Source organism: Cucurbita moschata, unplaced genomic scaffold (assembly GCF_002738365.1).
Source record: "Cucurbita moschata cultivar Rifu unplaced genomic scaffold, Cmos_1.0 Cmo_Scf00008, whole genome shotgun sequence".
NCBI classification, from domain to species: domain Eukaryota; kingdom Viridiplantae; phylum Streptophyta; class Magnoliopsida; order Cucurbitales; family Cucurbitaceae; genus Cucurbita; species Cucurbita moschata.
Window position 1 is genome coordinate 117,938 of NW_019268524.1, and position 19,490 is coordinate 137,427.

At 39.5% G+C, this 19,490-nt stretch overlaps 6 protein-coding genes and 1 non-coding gene across 7 annotated transcripts in view; 3 read left to right on the forward strand and 4 right to left on the reverse strand.

The window, feature by feature from the left end:
* LOC111446245 (protein MULTIPLE CHLOROPLAST DIVISION SITE 1) overlaps positions 1–597 on the reverse strand; it is a 3,994-nt gene extending 3,397 nt beyond the window's left edge. Inside the window, exons 1-2 of the mRNA XM_023084974.1 lie at positions 425–597; positions 31–315 (exon numbers count right to left, since the gene is read on the reverse strand). Coding sequence (XP_022940742.1) covers positions 31–315; positions 425–469 — 330 coding nt within the window. The 5' untranslated portion in view covers positions 470–597. The remainder of the gene's footprint in view (positions 1–30; positions 316–424) is intronic.
* A 65-nt stretch (positions 598–662) lies between these two features.
* On the forward strand, positions 663–734 carry TRNAW-CCA. Its single transcript has one exon. It is a non-coding gene; the product is annotated as a tRNA-Trp (tRNA).
* A 1,272-nt stretch (positions 735–2,006) lies between these two features.
* LOC111446793 (RING-H2 finger protein ATL80-like) lies at positions 2,007–3,083 on the reverse strand. The gene has a single exon (XM_023085746.1). The coding sequence runs from the start codon at positions 2,916–2,918 to the stop codon at positions 2,358–2,360; it is 561 nt and encodes a 186-aa protein (XP_022941514.1). The 5' UTR covers positions 2,919–3,083; the 3' UTR covers positions 2,007–2,357.
* A 1,446-nt stretch (positions 3,084–4,529) lies between these two features.
* On the reverse strand, positions 4,530–7,390 carry LOC111446792 (peptidyl-prolyl cis-trans isomerase FKBP18, chloroplastic). Its single transcript, XM_023085745.1, has 6 exons — positions 7,090–7,390; positions 6,654–6,724; positions 6,486–6,572; positions 6,097–6,246; positions 5,895–5,954; positions 4,530–4,858 (listed from the first exon to the last, which is right to left on the reverse strand). The coding sequence occupies exons 1-6, from the start codon at positions 7,337–7,339 to the stop codon at positions 4,790–4,792; spliced, it is 687 nt and encodes a 228-aa protein (XP_022941513.1). The 5' UTR covers positions 7,340–7,390; the 3' UTR covers positions 4,530–4,789.
* Positions 7,391–7,639: 249 nt separating this feature from the next.
* LOC111446794 lies at positions 7,640–11,485 on the forward strand. Its single transcript, XM_023085747.1, has 5 exons — positions 7,640–7,809; positions 8,507–8,639; positions 9,659–9,755; positions 9,956–10,042; positions 11,079–11,485. Exons 1-5 carry the CDS (start codon positions 7,749–7,751, stop codon positions 11,211–11,213), a joined length of 513 nt encoding a protein of 170 aa, XP_022941515.1. The 5' UTR covers positions 7,640–7,748; the 3' UTR covers positions 11,214–11,485.
* Positions 11,486–12,018: 533 nt separating this feature from the next.
* LOC111446791 (glyceraldehyde-3-phosphate dehydrogenase B, chloroplastic-like) lies at positions 12,019–14,647 on the forward strand. Its single transcript, XM_023085743.1, has 9 exons — positions 12,019–12,297; positions 12,388–12,498; positions 12,690–12,851; positions 12,969–13,136; positions 13,211–13,371; positions 13,502–13,563; positions 13,639–13,688; positions 13,809–14,215; positions 14,310–14,647. The coding sequence occupies exons 1-9, from the start codon at positions 12,199–12,201 to the stop codon at positions 14,443–14,445; spliced, it is 1,356 nt and encodes a 451-aa protein (XP_022941511.1). The 5' UTR covers positions 12,019–12,198; the 3' UTR covers positions 14,446–14,647.
* On the reverse strand, positions 14,614–19,418 carry LOC111446790 (glutamate receptor 3.3-like). Its single transcript, XM_023085742.1, has 7 exons — positions 19,037–19,418; positions 18,133–18,426; positions 16,691–18,033; positions 16,339–16,616; positions 15,834–15,865; positions 15,332–15,741; positions 14,614–15,248 (listed from the first exon to the last, which is right to left on the reverse strand). The coding sequence occupies exons 2-7, from the start codon at positions 18,395–18,397 to the stop codon at positions 14,826–14,828; spliced, it is 2,751 nt and encodes a 916-aa protein (XP_022941510.1). The 5' UTR covers positions 18,398–18,426; positions 19,037–19,418; the 3' UTR covers positions 14,614–14,825.
* Positions 19,419–19,490: the final 72 nt, after the last annotated feature.

Here is a 19,490-nt window from a genome sequence, read left to right on the forward strand (position 1 = left end):
AAAAAAAAAAAAAAAAAAAAAATGTATTACCACGAAAACGCCTAGAGGCGAGGAACTAGTCATCTCCTTCATTTTCCCGATGAAATCTTTGGAAGCCACAGCCACAGTACCACTCTTGACCACAATTTCATCATCTTCGACATTTCGGCCAGAATCAGTGCTCCCGGAACCCCAACTCGCTCTAATCAGAGACTTGCGACGCATTCCATGCCGATTCCAATTCAAATGCTCATACCTAATGCTCGTGCATTTATAACCAATTCCGAGTTCGAATATACCGGACAGTGCAGGAGGCTTTCGAGCCCATACGGATGGCTGCACATACGATCTAAAAAGTGAATAAACATGGCAGAGAACATTTCCCGACGAAATTAAGAGAAACATGATCAAAACTAAGGAAGAAAGAGAAGCGGAAGGCGATTACCTGGAAAGAATGAGAATGTAGCTGAAGAGTCCAATTGGAAGCCATTACATGTGCAGGAAGAAAACATACTGAAAGAAAGCCAAAGGGAAATTAGAATTTTGGAGACGGGAACGTGCAAAGAGGCGCCATAGCAAATGAACGAGCCGCGGGAGGATAGGGTTTCCAAGAATACCTTTGCTTTTGGAACCAAATGGAATACAGATATATAAGTAAAGCTCGACCTCAGTAACAAAAAAATGGATCCGTGGCGCAATGGTAGCGCGTCTGACTCCAGATTAGAAGGTTGCGTGTTCGATTCACGTCGGGTTCAATTTTTTTAATTTTTCTCCATTTAATAATTCTTTTATTATTAAAGCTACATTGTTATTTCTAAAGTTGTACCTATGCTAATGAGATTTATTTGTTGGCTAAGATTGTGCCACGTACGCAGATGAAGTGGAAATTGAAACGAAGTGTAAGAAGCATTAAAGACATGATGATGCCCATGTGATGACTGCCACGTAATTATTATATTATATATATATGTATGTATTACTTATCAGGATAAGTGGTGTATTTTATATATAAATATATGTACACTAGAGGAACGAATTTTGTTAAAGGACGCTAAAGAAAGAGAGAGAAGGAGAAAGGGCCGCAATATTGGAAAGTGTGGCGTTGGGGAATTAAAAAAAAAAAAAGTAAATAGGAATGAGGTTGGAGGTTTAACTGCAAATTGTTTGGATTACAAATACCAATTCACCTAATTCATTCCCATTTTTGGGTAACCCACATTTCCAGTTCCCATTTTAAAAACAAGGGGCTACACATCAACACTTTTTTCTTTTAAATTCCTTTTATTTTACTCCGTTTTTTTCTAGTCAAATGCTAAGTTTATTTGCAATTATATATAGTTTATGTTAGATAAGATTTGAATGTTTTTTAATAAAATTTAATTAATCAATATTTTAACATGAAGTCGCATTTATATAATGCTGTGCGTGGTGAAAAGTGGGAGAGAAAAAGTGTGGTAATGGGAAGGCAGAAAGAATGCATGTGAAATGGATATCTCACAAACTTGAATTCCCACTCCAATGTGGAAAGAGGAAGAGAGAAAAAAGTGGGGTTTGTTTGATTTTGATTCCTTCAAACTTGCTATTATGAGTTCTTTTTTCTACAAAGCATTCATTTTCTAAGCTTTTCTTATAATAACAATTTTTATTTCTAAAAATATATATTCACTTTTTACATTAATTCTCATATCCCCCTCATTCAATTCTATTCACTCAGCCAGAATGGTTTTGTTTTCAGATCCCTCGTCTATTTACTTTTTACAAAATCTGAAGACATAGTGAAGTTTATGTTAAATAAAGTTGATAGTTATGATGATGGTGAGAGAAGGACAGAGCAGCAGCAGCAGCAGCCATGGGCTGTTGCAAATTTTTAATCACAAAGGGAGCAGTTGCAATTTGCAGGTAGAATGATTCCATTTTCAGAAGTTTTCGCATCCCACCACTTGGCTTGGGCGCAGGAAAGACAAAAATTGGCATTGTGAAGAGAGAGATGCAGGCAGAGGAAGCCATTTCGAGCTGAAAAATGCGAGCGATTCAAGATGCAAATAAACAATTCGCATTGACTGTTGTCCACATAAAACAATGTGCACCATCCACATGATACTACTAACACTGTTCCCCTTTTGATTTGAGCGCCTGCACTGTAAAATTGTGCCGTCTCCGTTACGTTCCGAGGCTGAAAATCGACGACAGATTTGAGGTCAATATTCCCGATAGAACGTACCAGAGCGGCAGATTTCAAATTCAGGGAAATCGCCTCCGCTTACAATTTGAATACATCCACAACTTCTTGTAATTACATGAATTTTGATTTAGAAAGATATTTACAGCACGGAGGAAGTAAGGAACAAGAATCGCAGTAGTTCAAGAAAAACCTAGGCCTAAGGTAAGAACCTATTCCTCTTATCTTCTCCTTCATCTTTTACTCTGGATTCAGTCCCACCGTTCGAACTCGAGCTCGCAGGAAAACCGCCGCACTTCTGGCACTGACTTACCACCAGAATCTGACGGCATGAAGGACAGGAGGAGTGAGATCGGAACCACGTATCGATGCAGGACACGTGAAATCCATGGCCACACTGCGGCAGAACGCGGATTTCATCACCGACAACGAATTCCGCGAGGCAGATCGCGCAATCTGAGAACTGAGCAGCAAACTCGGCGGTGAAGGTGTACTTGGGAAGAGACCTCAGGATCTTCTTCTTGAGACCTTTGTTGGAGGCAGGAGGCGGAGGAGGACGAGTGGAAGCAGCGCCGCCTCCATCGCCAGCGAGGTGGCGTAGCCAGGCACATCGAGCGACAGCAACGAGACCAAGAACGCATATCAAGGCGCAGAGAAGAGCGGCGAGGATTATGACGAAGTCGGAGTCATACCTCTCGGGCTCCACCGTGTCGGAGATGGATGAGGAGTTGGCATCGGCGAGGTACCTAAAAGAACGCATTTGGAGCGGCGAGATGAGGGAAGAGGGTATAAGATAAGAGATGGGAAGAGCAGTCGTTTTAAATCAACTGTGAGCGTAACGTCTGTCGTTTTGAGGGGATTTGGGGGGTTTTATACTGGACACGGGAATCGGCTTCCGTTTAACCTCACTTCTAACAGCGTTTGTATAGACGCCACTACGTAAATTCATATATATATATATATATATATATATATCACAAAAAAGAAAAAAAAATTTATGATACCCGTTTGAAAAATAACCCTTTCACCACATTGTATATTTACCTTATTTATTTAAATTTATTTATTTTTTTATCGCTGAAGAATATGTAATAATATCTTAAATTTTTAAAAATTATTTATATAACATTATATTATATCTTTACTTATAGAATATTAATGCCCTCGAAACATGAGGATTCCTACGATGAGTTACATGTGAAATTATAAGCATCCATGTTGCTTTGAATCATGAGGAAGGACTGAATACATACACTCTCCCACTCCCACTCCCACTCCCACTCCCACCTGAATGTCCTGTTGAGGCTCTCCTTCAAAATTAACGTTTTAGGGCAGAAGTATGAGAAAACAGAACTCTTTAGTTTGGGTTCAGATCAGAAGAGGAGTCAGATATTAAATCAAAATTAGAAGACGTACGAGTTACTTCCTCAAAAAGGCAGTGATCAGTTTCAAATAAATTTTTTGAAAGTGGAAGGAAGCATGAAAACATCCAAAACACCACAAAATACTCATTTTAACTCGCAACATGACAAATACCTGAAAACCGACCAACACTTCAGTTTCGTATCAATAAAGTAAATAATGGAACAAAAACCCAACCCTCCAACAACTAAAGCCTTTCCAATTCCAATTCCAACTCCAATTCCAACTCCAATTCCAACTCCAACTCCTAAACCATCAATCAATTGAGAAGCAGCAGCTCGTGATCTGATCTGATCTGATCCGATCAGATCAAATACGGAGCAAATCCTTTTTTCTTTTTAGGTAGTTGGATTTGGGTGCTACAAAAAGTAAGAACACTGCATCTCCCGCTCATTTCCTCCACATTACAACACAACACACTCCATTTCGCTCAATCTTTTTAAACCGGGTTCAACTTGGACTTGAATCCGAGGTTTGGGAAAACCAACAAAGTGTTGGTGTTGCGTGGACAAACTGTCTGTTGACTTGAGTCAGTATTCCCCTTTTCTTAAATGACCAAAAGGAAAATGTCAAAGAAGAGGAGGAGGAGGTTTCACAGAAAGGGGGTGGGAGCCCTGAGGCATCCCAGCAATGACAAGGCACTTTCGACCCATCAAGAAGGGAAAATCCCTCCACAAAATGTCACTTCAGACAATCATCCAATCCAATCCAATCCAATCCCCCTTGCCAGCAACACCAATTCATTGCGTCTCTCTCTGAAATTGATATCCACAACACTTGAAACTTCCGCTTTTTTCTTTTGCTGATAAAACAATAACACCAATATACAAATAAGGCTGTCACGTTTTCCCTATCAGAGCCGCCCTCTACCTCTTATCAATTAATATCCAACCGGATTCAAAAGCTAAAGCAAGAGAGAGGGGGGCAGAGAAAAGGCGACACAGCCAAGGACCGAAGTAGAAATTTGGTGCGGGATCTTTTTGTTATATTTTAAAGGACCGTCACAATGAGTCAGTCGGGGTAAGATACGATACAAAATAACTGGTCTTAACATTTTCGTTCTATTGACAATAATCGCTCAAGGTTCCATTGAAAAACTCCCCCTACCCAAGAATAGGATGTGCTTCTCCTCCTCCTTCCAATGGACTAAGTCAGCTAATGCTCAACTTCTTGTCCTGTGGGGGATCAAAATCAGCTTCTCGAATCAGGTCAGGCCCCACCTTTATCAGGCTGCACCACTTCTAAAAGCTCGATGTTCAATTCAAAAGTAGCTCCAGGCTGCCAATACAAAGCAGGATTACATGTACATCTGATAACCATACAACTCAAAAGTTGTCATCTTATCTCTATCTCAACCCTTCACGCACTAATTGGCATAAATAACATATGTAAACCAAAGGGCACTTGACTTCACCATTTCTTGGATTCCTCCACTAATCACACTAAAATACCAAAAAGGGGCCAAATTATGGCTTTTGTCCATAAACTAGCTATGATTTTTTTAATTCCGCCCATACTTTTTTAAACTTTTGAAATATACCCTTTACAACTTTTTTATGGTTTCGGAATTGCTATTCACTTTAAAAGTACATTTGAAGTTTCAATTTTTCTCTTAAACAATTTTTTATATTCTTATTCTGTCCTTGAAGTATATAGATCTTTTGGTTTGGTATTTGTAAACTAAAGACCATAGGCAAAAAAAAAGTAAACCAAATATATATGCGCATGTTTCATGATAAAAGAAAAAACATTTTCAATGCCATGTTCCGAGATCAAATTCAATGATATGACAACAAAACCAAGGAGTTAGACCAGGGTTTAATCCCATGTTTTCATGGGTTCACATGCAAATGTGATCATACAATTTTAAAAATAGTTGATCTGTCAAAAAGCCACGCATAAAAAATGAAAAAAAAGGCAAATGATTGACTTACTTTAGTGGATAATTCGACACTAACATTTACAACTTAATTTTTTTTTTAAAATGCAATTTTAAAGTTTTAAAAATAGTTATTCTGTAAAGAAAGTTGTGGATAATTGATCTGTCAAAAAAGTCACGCATAAAAAAAAGTAAATGATTGACGTACTTTAAGTAGTGGATAATTATTGACATTTACAACTTAAATTCAGGGCCTAACTTTTTAGACCCGAGTTTTCATGCATTCACATGTAAATGTTACTAAATTTCAAAAATAGCTGATGGGTCAAAAAGTCAAACATAATAAAAAGGCAAATGATGGACTTACTTTATGTAATGGAAAAATATCACACTCGAGATTTCGATAATATCTACAACTGAAATTTAGGGACTTACTGGGATTTCATTCATTCCCTTTTGACCATATCCAGCCTCAGGGGGAACAATCACCGTTCGCTGCACAAAGAAGGAAAATGAAGCCAAAGAAATCCTCGCAAAAATAAAAGGTAAGACTTGAGAGAATATAATGGGGAAGAAGAAGGTTACAGACAAATCAAGCATGTGCTTGTGCAAGTTTGGAATAGAAGAATGCACTTACCTTTCCCCCAACTTTCATCCCTTCAGTTATGGAGTACATTGCTGGTGGGGGTTTAGGTGCAGCCTGTGCTGAAAACAGGCCATTTGGATTGTCCACAAAATCACGTTTCCTCTCCTTCCCGGGAGGGGCTCCTACTTTGAACTCATAAGGCTGATCAAACCATGGGTCAACATACATTAGAAATTGAATTCTCTAACTAATAAAGATGAATTTTAGATTACATCCAGACGCTTAGTTACTTGAATTGACCTAAAAGCTGAAGTTGTTGACTAAAGAAATTTTAATCCTATGATGTAGTTTCAATATTAAACATCACATTGTACACACTCATTTTTTCGATAACAACTGATGAACGAAATCAAGTTCACATAAGCAAAATGTTCAAGAACCTGGGCGATTATACGATTTCCAGCCAAGAGTTTAGATTCTCGACTTGACACAGCTGTAATCCCTCTATAGAGGCAATCAAAGTGAACCTGTAATAGAGAGCTAATACAGAGAAAAGTTAAAATTCAAAGACAGGCAAAACAGCTCTGAAAATGTCCCAAACAGATTACCTGTACTGTGGAACCCTTCTCAGCCACAGGACCCTTTCCCTCCTCGATATCATAGTACTTCAGTCCATTGGCTGCAATCAAAATGTCATCGCCAATGTGAATCAAAGAAAATGCTGCATAGAAATGTTCCTCATAATCCAGATCCTCCAACCACTAAAGTGAGATTTCGACGGGTTTTTTAATTTTTTTTTTAAATTTGTTATCAATAAACATAACAGATCCCTCCAAGTCCTGGAAACAGAATTGTACACTCCACGAGAAGCTCAACACGTAACGAACAAAACTCCCACTTCATTTCGGTTGATTATAAAATGTAGATACCGAATTTGAAGAATAGGTCGTAATTACTAATCAAGATTTCAGGATTTTCAACCAATTTGAAGTATTAAAAGGAAATTCAGAAGATAACGATACATGAAGGATTGAGACTACTAACGGCTGGTGAGATAGTCCTCGAGAGGAATAGTCTTCCTGCTCCTTCTCTCTCTTGCCTCGGACGACGGAGATACGGAAACAAGAGCGAGAGGTAGCGAGGAGATCAAAATCACAGACCTTCTTGAAATTGGAAGAGAGAACAATTCTTGGCTAGCATTTTCTCTTCTGTTGGCCGTAGATTGTGAACGAATTTGAGGAAGAAGGCGATGAATGGGACAAGAATCCAAGCTCTTAGTTATGGCCACTGCCATGGCGGTTGAACTACGCAGAGCAAGTGTTCGTAAAGCGACCACATTATATCCCTATCCACAAACGCTTGGCGGAATTTGATAAATAATATCTTCCACTTTAAATTTTTATTTTTAAAACTTTAAATAAAGCCCGGGAGAAAGTTCCTAATTTGATGTTGGGCCAAAAGCCCAGAAAAAAGCGGGGCGTCGATAGGATTGACATCAGATCACAGGGCAGCAAAAAAGAGCTCAAGGGTTTATCGTGATCGCAAAGCAGGGAATAATTTCCTCAAGGCCATTGATATTATCGAACAATAAAAATATTTTCCTAGTAATAATCTGTTTCCCGTTGCCCGTTTCCACGTTCACCTCCAAACCAAAACCGCACTCTCTCGCTATCTTCTGTTCATCTTTGGGACTCAACACAACGATGTCTGCTATATCCAATTCGTTGATTTTAACGAAAACCCCTCAACTCCAGTTATCAGCTGGTAATTCTCACTCTCTGATTTCTTCAGCATTTGATCTTGTGTTAGATTTTCGTTGTTAAGTACACAAGCTCCCCATTTGTTATTTCTTATCCTGTATTTTTTTTTTCTTGTATCGATTCAATTTAGCTGTTGCTCCTGAGTTTCTTTTCCAATTTACACATCTTAGTAACACTTCTCTCTCCGGTTTAATTTTGGGGATGATCTTGTAGTGCGGAGATTTAGGACTTGTGTTCTCGATTTTTCCATCGCCAAATGCCCTCATTTCCATCGCTAGATATCGGGTTTTCTTCTAATTTGTATATTGAGTTACAGCGAGCTTCAAATGTTAACTACCTGCTACTTTTGACCATCCTCTTAGCTCACAAATCGGTTTTGTGTTCTATGTAGAAACGGCCTTTTCTAGGAGAAATTTGCGAGGGGAGTGTGTATTTTCCTCCATTTTGGTGCAGTTTATGGTGGGCTGTTTATTCTTTCTTGATGATGTCTAAAGGCGCCATTAATCTTATCGTTTTTATTACATCGCGATGATGTCTTGATTTCCAAATTAATGAACTTTTTTGTAATTGTTGGAAGATTGAATTATGACTAGTAGGTAGTTGCTCTCATTTTCATAATTTGGAAGAACTAAGGAGAGTGCACATGTATGTACCCATTAATTGTATTAGTCTAAGTTTACTCTCGCCAATTTTCCTGCCAGGATCAAATCTGAAAACTGCTGATAAACGATTTGGGAGTGTCTCCCCTACCCGCTTGTTACTCAATCCTGGTTGGGTGGGAAAGGCCAAGCTTTCTACATTTAGGCGGCCACTTTCAGTTCAAGCTGCATATAGGTATAATCTTTGAAATCACTACTAAAATGATATGCCATTTAGTCATCTCATATTATAGCATTACAGTCTAGGGAGTCTATTTTTTGAAGAAATTATTATCGATCACTACATTGAGAAACTATTTACGTGGTAGGAATGCATGTTTAGAATCTTTGTGTGGGTAGGCTTATCATTGGGGTGCACAATAACTGGAAAAGGAACTGCCGTGCTGAGCTGAATTGAATGTGTTAATCTCAGGTAGTCAACAACCATGAACATAACTAATTTTTAGCTGGTTCAAACAGATTTGCAACCAAAGGATGGGCCTGTTTGGTTTGCTATGCTCAAAACTGAGTCTCGTTGATTTGGTCAAAGACTGATCAAATCAACATAATGAAGGCGTGTAGGTTTCCTACCCAAAAGAAGGGGAAAAAATAATAATGAATTAGAGGCAGCCAACATTTTGTGGAATTGTAGTCCATTCTCTCCTTTGGTTAATTTGGAAGGAGAGAACAAATAGGATTTTTAAAGTCAAGGAGACTACGGTGGATTCTTTTTGTAATCGTGTACAACACTTAGCATTGTGGTGGTGTTCCAAACACACGAGCTTTTTTTTTTGTTGTAATTTTAGTCTTTTGATGATTACTAATGATTGGAAGGCTCCAATGGTCTATTTTCGTGAGGGGGATTTTTCTTCCCGCACTCAGGTTGTTTCTCTCTCTTTATCTGTCTATAAAGCATCATTCATCGTCCCCAAGCCTAGATTGTTTCTCTATCTCTTTGTCTATAAAGCCTCATTTCTTATACCAAAAAATTACTAATTAATAAATAAACAATAACTCTTAGGGTTGAATAATGTCTAGTCTGTAACAATTGTTAATAACGCTTTTCCGAGTGGAAACTAATAATAGTATTCCTATATGTTTCAAATGGACATAGCACAAGTTGATGTCTATTTTATTGTATATGTCTTGATGGGTCTGTCCTATATGCTTCATTTGAAATGCTCTGACGGCAGTTTATTATGCACCTTGTGGCAGTGATGGTGGACGGTCAAGCAGTGCAGGCATTTTTATTGGAGGTTTTGTGTTGGGAGGGCTCATAGTTGGTACGCTTGGCTGTGTATATGCCCCTCAGGTTTTTAACTTTTTTCATCTCTTATCTGACCTCTAAATTGTACATATGGGAAATTTCACCTAGTATATCTGTTACTTGTGTGCTATGGTTACTATCTTAGGGAAGGTATGTAGAAATATGCACAACTATTGTCTCTGAGCTTCAAGTGCAGAATCCTAGTCTTTTTATGACTGAGAGTTGATCTTGTGTTTGAATTATAGATTAGCAAGGCACTTGCTGGAACAGACCGAAAAGATTTGATGAGGAAACTTCCCAAGTTCATATATGATGAAGAAAAAGCCTTAGAGGTGCAAAACCACTCATCTCTTTTTATTTGTTGCGAGTGATCTTGTGAATGAACATTTCATCTTCACTTGACATTGATTTACCCAATCGTGGATTTTATTCGTAACGTTGCACTTTCTTCTTAAACACCATGAGTTGGCAGAATGATAATTGGAGCTTGGGAAAGAAAAGGGTTAAGAGGGAATGAGTTCAAATCATGTGGGCACCTACGTATGATTTTAAAATTCTGTTAGTTTTCTTGGCAACCACTTGTACTAGGATCAAGGAGTTGTCCCATGAGATAAGGTGGCTCGAACATTTGCAGATATAAAATAATAATAATAGTAGTAATAAATATATATTCTTTCCAACCTTCATCAACTTATCATCAAAGATGCTAAAATGTGTTTGTGTAACTTCAGTTTTGACAATTCTGCGAGGGGGTATTTGAATTTTGCATAAAATTTGTGTAGTATAAGGTCAAAGGAGTACATAAACTGGAATACGAGTTTATATGTATGGATTTACTTATCCTGGGATACGAGTTTTCTAATTTATGGAGCACATAAACTCATATCACATGAATCTAAAACAGTTCTTCTATAGTACATACTAACTTTAACAAATTATAAACCCACCAAAAAAAAAAAAAAATACAGATTACTGATTCAATTGCACAATTCAAATAAGCTTATCGACTAAATATCCCACTTTCAGTTGGTTTATGAGATATGGTTTGTCGGTATTTAGTATAAAATATGACTATAATATGTTGTATGTATGTAGTCTAGAAGATTAGCAAGCTTGTGGATCAGGATAAGCAAATCTACACCCATCTAGATTATACAAAACTAATCTATGAACTAAACACAGGGCCCTTTCCAGTAGGATTTGTCTAAAATTTTTAGATAACAATATTTTGTTTTTGATTCTGGATTTTTTTCTTTTTAACTCTGAACTTCCTTTATAGAAGAAATATAATATTACGTGCTTTTCTTAAACAGTTCCCGTTCGGTTTTTGATGTGCGAACATGTACTTGCTTTTTATTGAAATTGCAGAAAACAAGAAAAGTGCTGGCACAGAAGATTGAACAGTTGAACTCTGCCATTGATGAGGTTTCTTCTCAGCTCCGCACAGAGGATTCCCCAAATGGAGTGGCCGTAAACTCTGATGAAGTTGAACCTGCCATTTGAAAGTATCGTTACCTTGGTTTTCACCGCCCACGACTCCGGGACTAAGAATATTAGTTAATTTTCTAGCTATCATCTTTGATTTTGTCTTAAAACGTTTGGAACCGAACTTTGATGTGCATTACACATCATCGCGTAATGTGGTGCTATGATCACTCGGATGCTCCTTCTAAAGTTGAATAGTTCGTAGAAGAGCATTCTTGCTGTTTCCTACCTTGTAAACGAACAGCCATTGTTTTGTATTTGAAAATCACATATTTCATTCCTTCCTCTTATTTGCATTTTTGAACTTGTGTGGCAGTCTTAAGCCAAATGATCCCTTGTTGCTGGGGCGTCCATTTTGTCTTCCAGCTAAAAACTAAATCTTAACAGGGAAAAGCGAGGTAGCAAAACTTAATATTTGGTTTTTGACGAGATTCTGGAGATTACAGGGGAAGAAATAGTGGAACCTTGGAGGAGAAAAAAACCAAAGAATGAAACGTTATTATTTAAGCAAAAGTCAGGTTGGATCGAGTGAAGGCACTGGCCAATGTCTTCTCTGTATTTGCTGTTCCAAGCCAAGGGCGAAAATGACGTGGATGGATAGGCTATGACCCATTAACTTGGATCAATGAGAGGCAGACATTAGAGAGGGAAACGTCGGTGACTTGTCAGACTGAACAGGTGCCAGCTTGGACTACTTCCAACAATCCTCTTGTAGCAACATATAGCTTGAGGGCATTATTGGAAAGTTACATAGGTGAAAGATCTGTGGTTCAGAGGCTTCCTGAAATTGATAGGCGAAAAAGACTGCCTTATCTTATGTATCTGCCCCTCGCAGCTTTCTCACCACAAAACACTCTCTAGATCACTTGATTGCAAGTTGCCACAGTCCTTCCATCTATGATTAAAAAAGGGCAGCTTCTGTATAACCCAAATGCCAATTTCAGAGTTCTACAATTGATATACATTTGTGAAGTGGAGTTACGTAGCCCCTGAGTTAGCAGCCATGGCCACTCACGCAGCTCTGGCTTCAACAAGGATCCCCACCAACACAAGGCTTCCTTCCAAGACTTCCTATTCTTTCCGACCTCGATGCTCATCCAAGGTTTGTCTCTTCATCTCTCAAACTACTTAGTGGTAGCTGATACTTCATTAAATTGTCCTCATAATTTAGTTTTGAATTTGCAATGTGCAGAGGCTGGATGTTGCTGAGTTCAATGGGCTTAGATCTGCTTGCCTAACCTTCTCTAACAATGGCAGAGAAGGATCGCTCTTCGACGTCGTGGCTGCTCACCTGACTCCCAAGGTTCTTCCTTTTCCCTTCGTTTTGTGGTTTAAAATTCTAGATGATTTCATGGGATGAAAAGAGATCGCAGTAGTTTGAGAAATTTGATATAGTTTGAAGAAATCTATATGTTTGACTAATCTTAGTAATTATGAGTAACTCATCTTGATCGTGGTTCTTACTAACAGAATAGAAACATTTTCTTCATACAGGCAGTAGGATCATTTCCGGTTAGGGGAGAAACAGTGGCTAAACTCAAGGTGGCAATCAATGGATTTGGACGTATTGGCCGAAACTTCCTGCGGTGCTGGCATGGCAGGAAAGACTCGCCTCTCGATGTCGTCGTTGTCAACGACAGTGGTGGTGTCAAGAACGTAAGCAATATATATCTTCTCAATACATTGATCAAGTGCCATTTTCAAGGATTAATCTACTTGAACATAGTTAGCAAAAGTCTCGCCACTTAAGATGAATTATACCAAAAATTTCAGGCCTCCCACTTGCTAAAATATGATTCCATGCTGGGAACTTTCAAGGCAGAGGTGAAAATTGTAGACAATGAAACCATATCTGTTGATGGGAAGCCAATCAAGGTTGTCTCAGGCAGGGACCCCCTCAAGCTTCCTTGGGGCGAGTTAGGCATTGACATCGTTATTGAGGTAGATTTAAGTCCATCCCAATCAATTATCAGATTATCCGCCCCGATCAATACCAATATCCATGGCCTTCGCAGGGTACAGGAGTGTTCGTGGATGGCCCAGGGGCAGGGAAACACATCCAAGCAGGTGCAAAGAAGGTTCTCATCACTGCTCCTGCAAAAGGTGCTGATATTCCAACATATGTTGTTGGGGTAAACGAAAAAGATTACTACCATGATGTTGCTAACATCATTAGGTCAGTAACGGTTTCGTCCTTGGAGCTGAATTTGTTTTTGACCTTTGAGCTGCTAAGTAATTGTTTTTGGTTGGTTAGTAAGCTTCTGATTGTTGAAGTTTTTAGCTTTTGCTCTTAAACTTTTATGCAGCAATGCTTCTTGCACCACCAATTGCCTTGCACCTTTTGTGAAGATCATTGATGAGGAATTTGGTAGGCAATCAGTTTCATTTTGGGCAACGAGCATTGTTTCCCGATTTTAACCACTTGGTGTTTGATTGAATTCAGGCATTGTGAAGGGAACGATGACAACCACTCACTCCTACACTGGAGACCAGGTAAAGAAAATATATGAACAATTAATTACATTATGAATGTGTGTAGAATCCTATGGCATTGATGATTTTTGAGATAGAGGAAATCTTATAACCTCGAGTCACATTTTGGGGGTTATGCAGAGACTTCTGGATGCATCACACCGTGACTTGAGACGAGCCAGGGCCGCAGCTTTGAACATTGTCCCCACAAGCACTGGTGCAGCAAAGGCCGTATCCCTTGTGCTGCCCCAGCTTAAGGGCAAGCTCAATGGTATTGCACTTCGTGTGCCTACTCCAAATGTTTCAGTTGTTGACCTCGTCGTGAACGTTGCGAAGAGAGGCATCTCCGCAGATGATGTCAATGCTGCCTTCAGAAAGGCAGCTGATGGACCATTGAAGGGCGTGCTAGCCGTGTGCGATATTCCTCTTGTTTCTGTGGACTTTAAGTGCACTGATGTTTCCTCCACAATTGACTCTTCATTAACAATGGTAATGGGAGATGATATGCTCAAGGTGGTCGCCTGGTACGACAATGAATGGGGATACAGGTGAGGACTTTCATTCATGGGAATGGATGATTGATTCCCTTCAACATTATAAACCAACGTATATGATGTTTCATTAACTTTTTGTTGTCTGCAGCCAAAGAGTTGTGGACTTGGCTCATTTGGTGGCAAGCAAATGGCCGGGAGTGGGATCGGGAACAAGTGGAGATCCGTTGGAGGACTTCTGCCAGACTAACCCAGCTGATGAAGAGTGCAAAGTTTATGAAGCTTAGGCATCATCATGTCTTTTGTTGGTTGCTTTGAGTCTAGGTCGTTTTTTAGCATTGCTGTACAATGCTTGTTTAGAATCCAAATTCAAGGAAGAGACTTTTTATCTATCCATTTGTAAAATTTGAAGACAGTGTTCTAAAGCTGCAATAACCTTTGAAAAGGGACAAAAATGAAGGAAAAACATGAACCACCCCCTTTACTACACCTTTTTTCCTCATATTTCCTTTGCAAATTAGTCCATTTTGTTCTTTTAGATGCTTTCCTCTGATTTCTTGTTCTAAAATTAAGTGTACAAACTGGATTTACACAGACTTAAATGTATTGATGAGGAGACGAAATTAATAAACCTGGCTGGTTGCTTCAATTTCTGTCTACAAACTTCTCAAGGATTTACCTCCAAATTACCATCATTCTTATCATTTTCGGATGATTTCTCAACTTTCCTTCGTTTGCTTTGCCTTGGTTCTTTCTTCTCATCAAACAACGACATGATTCGTCGAAGACGGTTCGGATGCGATCCACTACTGCTAGACAGATCAGATTCTTTTGAATCAGAATGGTATAGCTGACGAATAATCTGAAAGCAGTATATGGCAAGGGCAATGAAGCACACTGTCCCACAGATTAGAAAGAGACCCCAGAAGCTCTTAAGTTGAAGCGAGTCTGATTTGAGGTCTGTATTGTCTGAGATGCAAGCACTTTTCACAACCCATTTGTCATGTATCCGTTGCAGATCGCCGTTCTCGGATAGCTGCAAAATGGCAGTTGACATGTCTATAGCCAATGGAGAGTCTCTTGGGAATGCCTGAATTACCAAAAGGAGCAACAGGAGAATAGTTATTGATGTGTTCAATTTATCAAATACTAAATAAGAACGAAAACACTCACGAAACCCCAGCCGCTTTTGGTAAACTCTTGACCAACAACTCTGAATTTACACTCTCTAGAGATGAAATTTTCTACATATAGAAGTTCATCAACTACAGCAGCAACGCCTCCCTCCTTGCCAGGGCCAAGATCAAGTGCCTTGGCATATTCTTCCGGTGATCCAAGAGGAATAAGCCTAGATCTAGACACGTTCAGCTCCTCACTCAGATAACGTTCAGCAAAAGATCCAACTTGGAAACCAATCGGTTCATCAATTTCCCTCAAGGTTTCTATTCCTGTGATTGGAGAATATAGCTGCTGCACCGTGAGAATGGATGTTAAGCTTGCAGTGTAGCTAGAATTTATAATCAAAACCACAAACAGCCATATGATCAGCACGAGGCGGCCGAGAGTGCTAACTGTGTTCTCCTCTGCAAAATAAGTAGAGAATGAGTCACATTAGAGATGATAAGATTACAGTGACAATAATCAAGACAGAAATCATGATTCTATTTCCACTTACTATGGGCAAAGAATAGAGTTGAGAAGCTAAACCTGCAAAGTTCACAAGAAATAAATGGATCAGCAAACAATTTAATGAGATATCAGCAGGAAAGAGGAGAAAAAGAGTATGGATTTGAGTAATCGGCCTGTCCTAGTTGTCTAGTTCGAGATAAGAGTAGGGACACACACAAACTCTTGGGATGCACAAGATCAAAGACAAATTACATATATGATGAGCAGTACAAAATGGCACTTTAATCTCCAAAACTCAGACATTTTTTCCATGCCAATCTCAGATACATGGGATTCCATAGTCTATTGAAGTAACCCTTTGCCTACTTTATGAAATTGTGTACAGCAGTCTCCTGTCACTTCGTTTTCATCTTACCAGTAAAATCAAAATGGCGAGATATAAGCAGCATTTTGTACCTCTCTCGCTGCTTTTCTTTTTCAGTGTGTAAGTGACAAACTCAAATATGTTAATAGGATGAACTATGGAAGAAGGTCTCAGACAAGGACCTAACCATAAAATTGTAATGCATTGTCTTCTCGGTGGGCCTCGGAATTCATCGTTTGTCCTATGCTCCAGAATCCAGACAACTATTCCGATAAAAAGGAAGAAAGCAGCAGTAACCATCCACATGGCTGGAGAAAATGGATGCAAGAAAGCCCAAGCACCAGTGTTGAGTTTTTTGAGTGGGGCCACAACAACTAGTCCAGAAGCAGTATATGGCAGAGTAAAATCCACAAGCCTTGTACGGCTTGTGACAATGGCTATGTCTCCAACAACCGCATCAAATTTCTGATACACAGATAAGAATTAGCCAATTGAAGTAACATACAGAATTCCAAATTTAGATATGCGCTAATACTCACGCCAGTTGTTATCCCATATACAAGATCTGTGTAATTTGGATTCTCATGGCCATTGCCAAAGGCTATGAATTGGTGCGGGACAGCGTAAGGTAACAAGCTTACAGCAGCTGTAAACACATCAATGCAGAAACCTTGGAAATTGTCGGACCCTTTGATTTGTGATACAAACTCCTTGAAACTGGCCCGAAGTGGCACTCCAATGTTTAGTAGCTTCCCGTTGTTTGGGAACACCCATCCTCGAGGCTTTTCCACTGTATTTCCTGGCCATATAACCTCGTACAGCTTCTGATTTGCGTGTGAACGGTTAGGTGGTTTGGAATAGAGTATCTCAGGAGCTTCAATTGATAGACCAGAATAGTTAGACCAGTAGCCAACCCTTCTTGACCCAGTCCCGATAACGTTAATAATATCATATGCAGGATGAACAAGGGATCTACCAGAATCGAACTTAAGGGCACCCGTCAAACCAACAAGGTCACTCTCCAATATGTTATTCAGCAGATGATTTCCACCATCGAAGATAGTCATAGCTTCAAGATGAAGATCACCGTTTCCATTGAAATTCAGCCTGGAATCATTAGAATGTGTAATGACCCCACCTTGATTAAAAAATTTGTCAATGGCATGAGCAACCACCCAAACAGAGTCATAAGCATAGAGACCATAAGCATTCAGACCTAAAGAGCCACCAGTTAACTTATTCCACCTGGAAACAAAAGCTTTCTTTTTATTTGACTCTGCTGTGTGCTGGCGTAAAGAAAGAACTCCTTGCATCGAGTCCAAGGTCTCAGGAGGTGGGGGAACAACACTATCTAGTAGAGACGAAAGCCAATCAGTTGCTATCCATACATATCCATTGCCCATCATTTGAAGGGATTTAGCCACTGAAAAGACTAAAGTGCCTAATTTGGGGTTCACATGGAGAACCATAACTCTTGATTCCATCAATGCAATCTTAACAAGTTGATCCATAACTTGGACTTGGTTTACCGCAGTTTCGGGACTAATACCCACCTTGTATGTGATTTTACAACGTTTTTCAGAAAGCTTATCATCCAATGCTGCAATACCATTCCACCCATAATCATCATCGACGTATATAGCGATAACCTCTTTCCAATCATAGTACTCAATAATCTCAGCAACTGCAGTCATTTGAAACAAATCACTCTGTGCAGCCCTCACAAAAAAGGGAAACTGAAGGGCGGAGAGAGTAGGATCTGTAGCTGAAAATGAGACTAGAGGAACTTGGAACTCGGTTGCAATTTGGGATGAAATGTGGGCAACCACAGAAGATTGGGGGCCTATGATGGCGACGGTTGCATTCTCCATAAGTTGCAAAACTACAACAAATTCATGGTTAGCTCTACTTTGGGGTTAGATGGAAACTCTTCACCAACACACGCAAAACTAAAGCAGTAAAGAAAGAAGGAAGGGATTACCTTCGACCATGCCTAAAAACCCACTACAGTTGGAATTTTGCATTTGTAACCAAAGGTTGGTTGTGGGAAGAATGGTAGGATCCGCATTCACATCTTTCACAGCTTCTTCAATGGCAATCTTGGCAACTTTTCCAATGGTAGAATCAAAAGAAAAAATAGCTCCAATGTTCACAACCGATGGTCTTGAGAAGATGTTCTTACCAAGCCCAACAGGGAATATACCACAATAAAGAGATAGCAATGAAAGAAGCCAAATGAAACTCATTTGCGCTTCTTGCCAGAGAAGTCTGTGGCCTGCCGCCAAAACAGGGGATTTTATCAGCGTCCAGTTTATGAAAATAAAGAAACTCCCAGTGAAACTAGCCGCTTCTGTCTATGTAAACTCTAAATGAAATATGATATGAACCCATTAAATCCTACTACAAAAAGAACTGGTAGAGATAGAGAGATAGAGAGACAGAGATCTATCCATCCGTTCTCTTATTAGCTTGGGGTGAATCAGCTACACGCAGAACCAAGAAAAACTTAAATATTAAGCATTCACAACGAAGCAGACCCGGAATCCAATTCCTTTCTCTCTGCAAACTAAGAAGAAAAAAACACCGCGCAATATGAAGGCCACTAAACTGTTCCCTGAAGATAGGTATTATTCTACTGAAACAAAACACACCATACCAAATGCCCCCAACTCCCAGAAACAGCTTGATTGAAATGGATATTCAATTATCCTCAAATTTAAGTAAGAAGGGATACAAAATTGGGCTGATAAACTAGCAAGTAACAGAAAATGAACTAATGGCGACCCGAATCAGTCCGACGGGAGTGGAAATTCTGCTACTGCAATAAAACTTCACAGAAAGGTACATTCCCCGAAGAAGGAATGAAGAAATCGAAAACTAAGAACCTGAATCGAAGCTGCCGCAGTAAGAAACTGGTAATGAAGGGTATGGGAACGATCGGTAGACGAAGTATACGCTGGATGCTAAATCAGTTGCTCGTATGGCGGAACAGAGAATCCAGAACTTCTGAAATTAGTTGATGAAGCTGGCGAACACTACTACGGCACCGTGGCGAAACCACGTGAGAAATTGGACAGCAAAAAGCAGAAAATTCAATCACTCATAGATGAAGCAAAAGTTGTGGAGCGCGCAGAGTTGTTTTCTTGGAGGCCCAATCTTTGTGCAGCAACTTGACAAGACTATCCGCCATCGGCCCCGTCGATTCTCCACCGGTGGGCCCTTCCGCCCAAGTGGGCAGCTAATACTCAGGGTTAATTCTGGGAAGCGATCATTTTTTAGTTAAGATTAATTTGTTAATCAGTTTTAAGATGGGCTAATCCCTCAGTTTAAAAGGGTTTA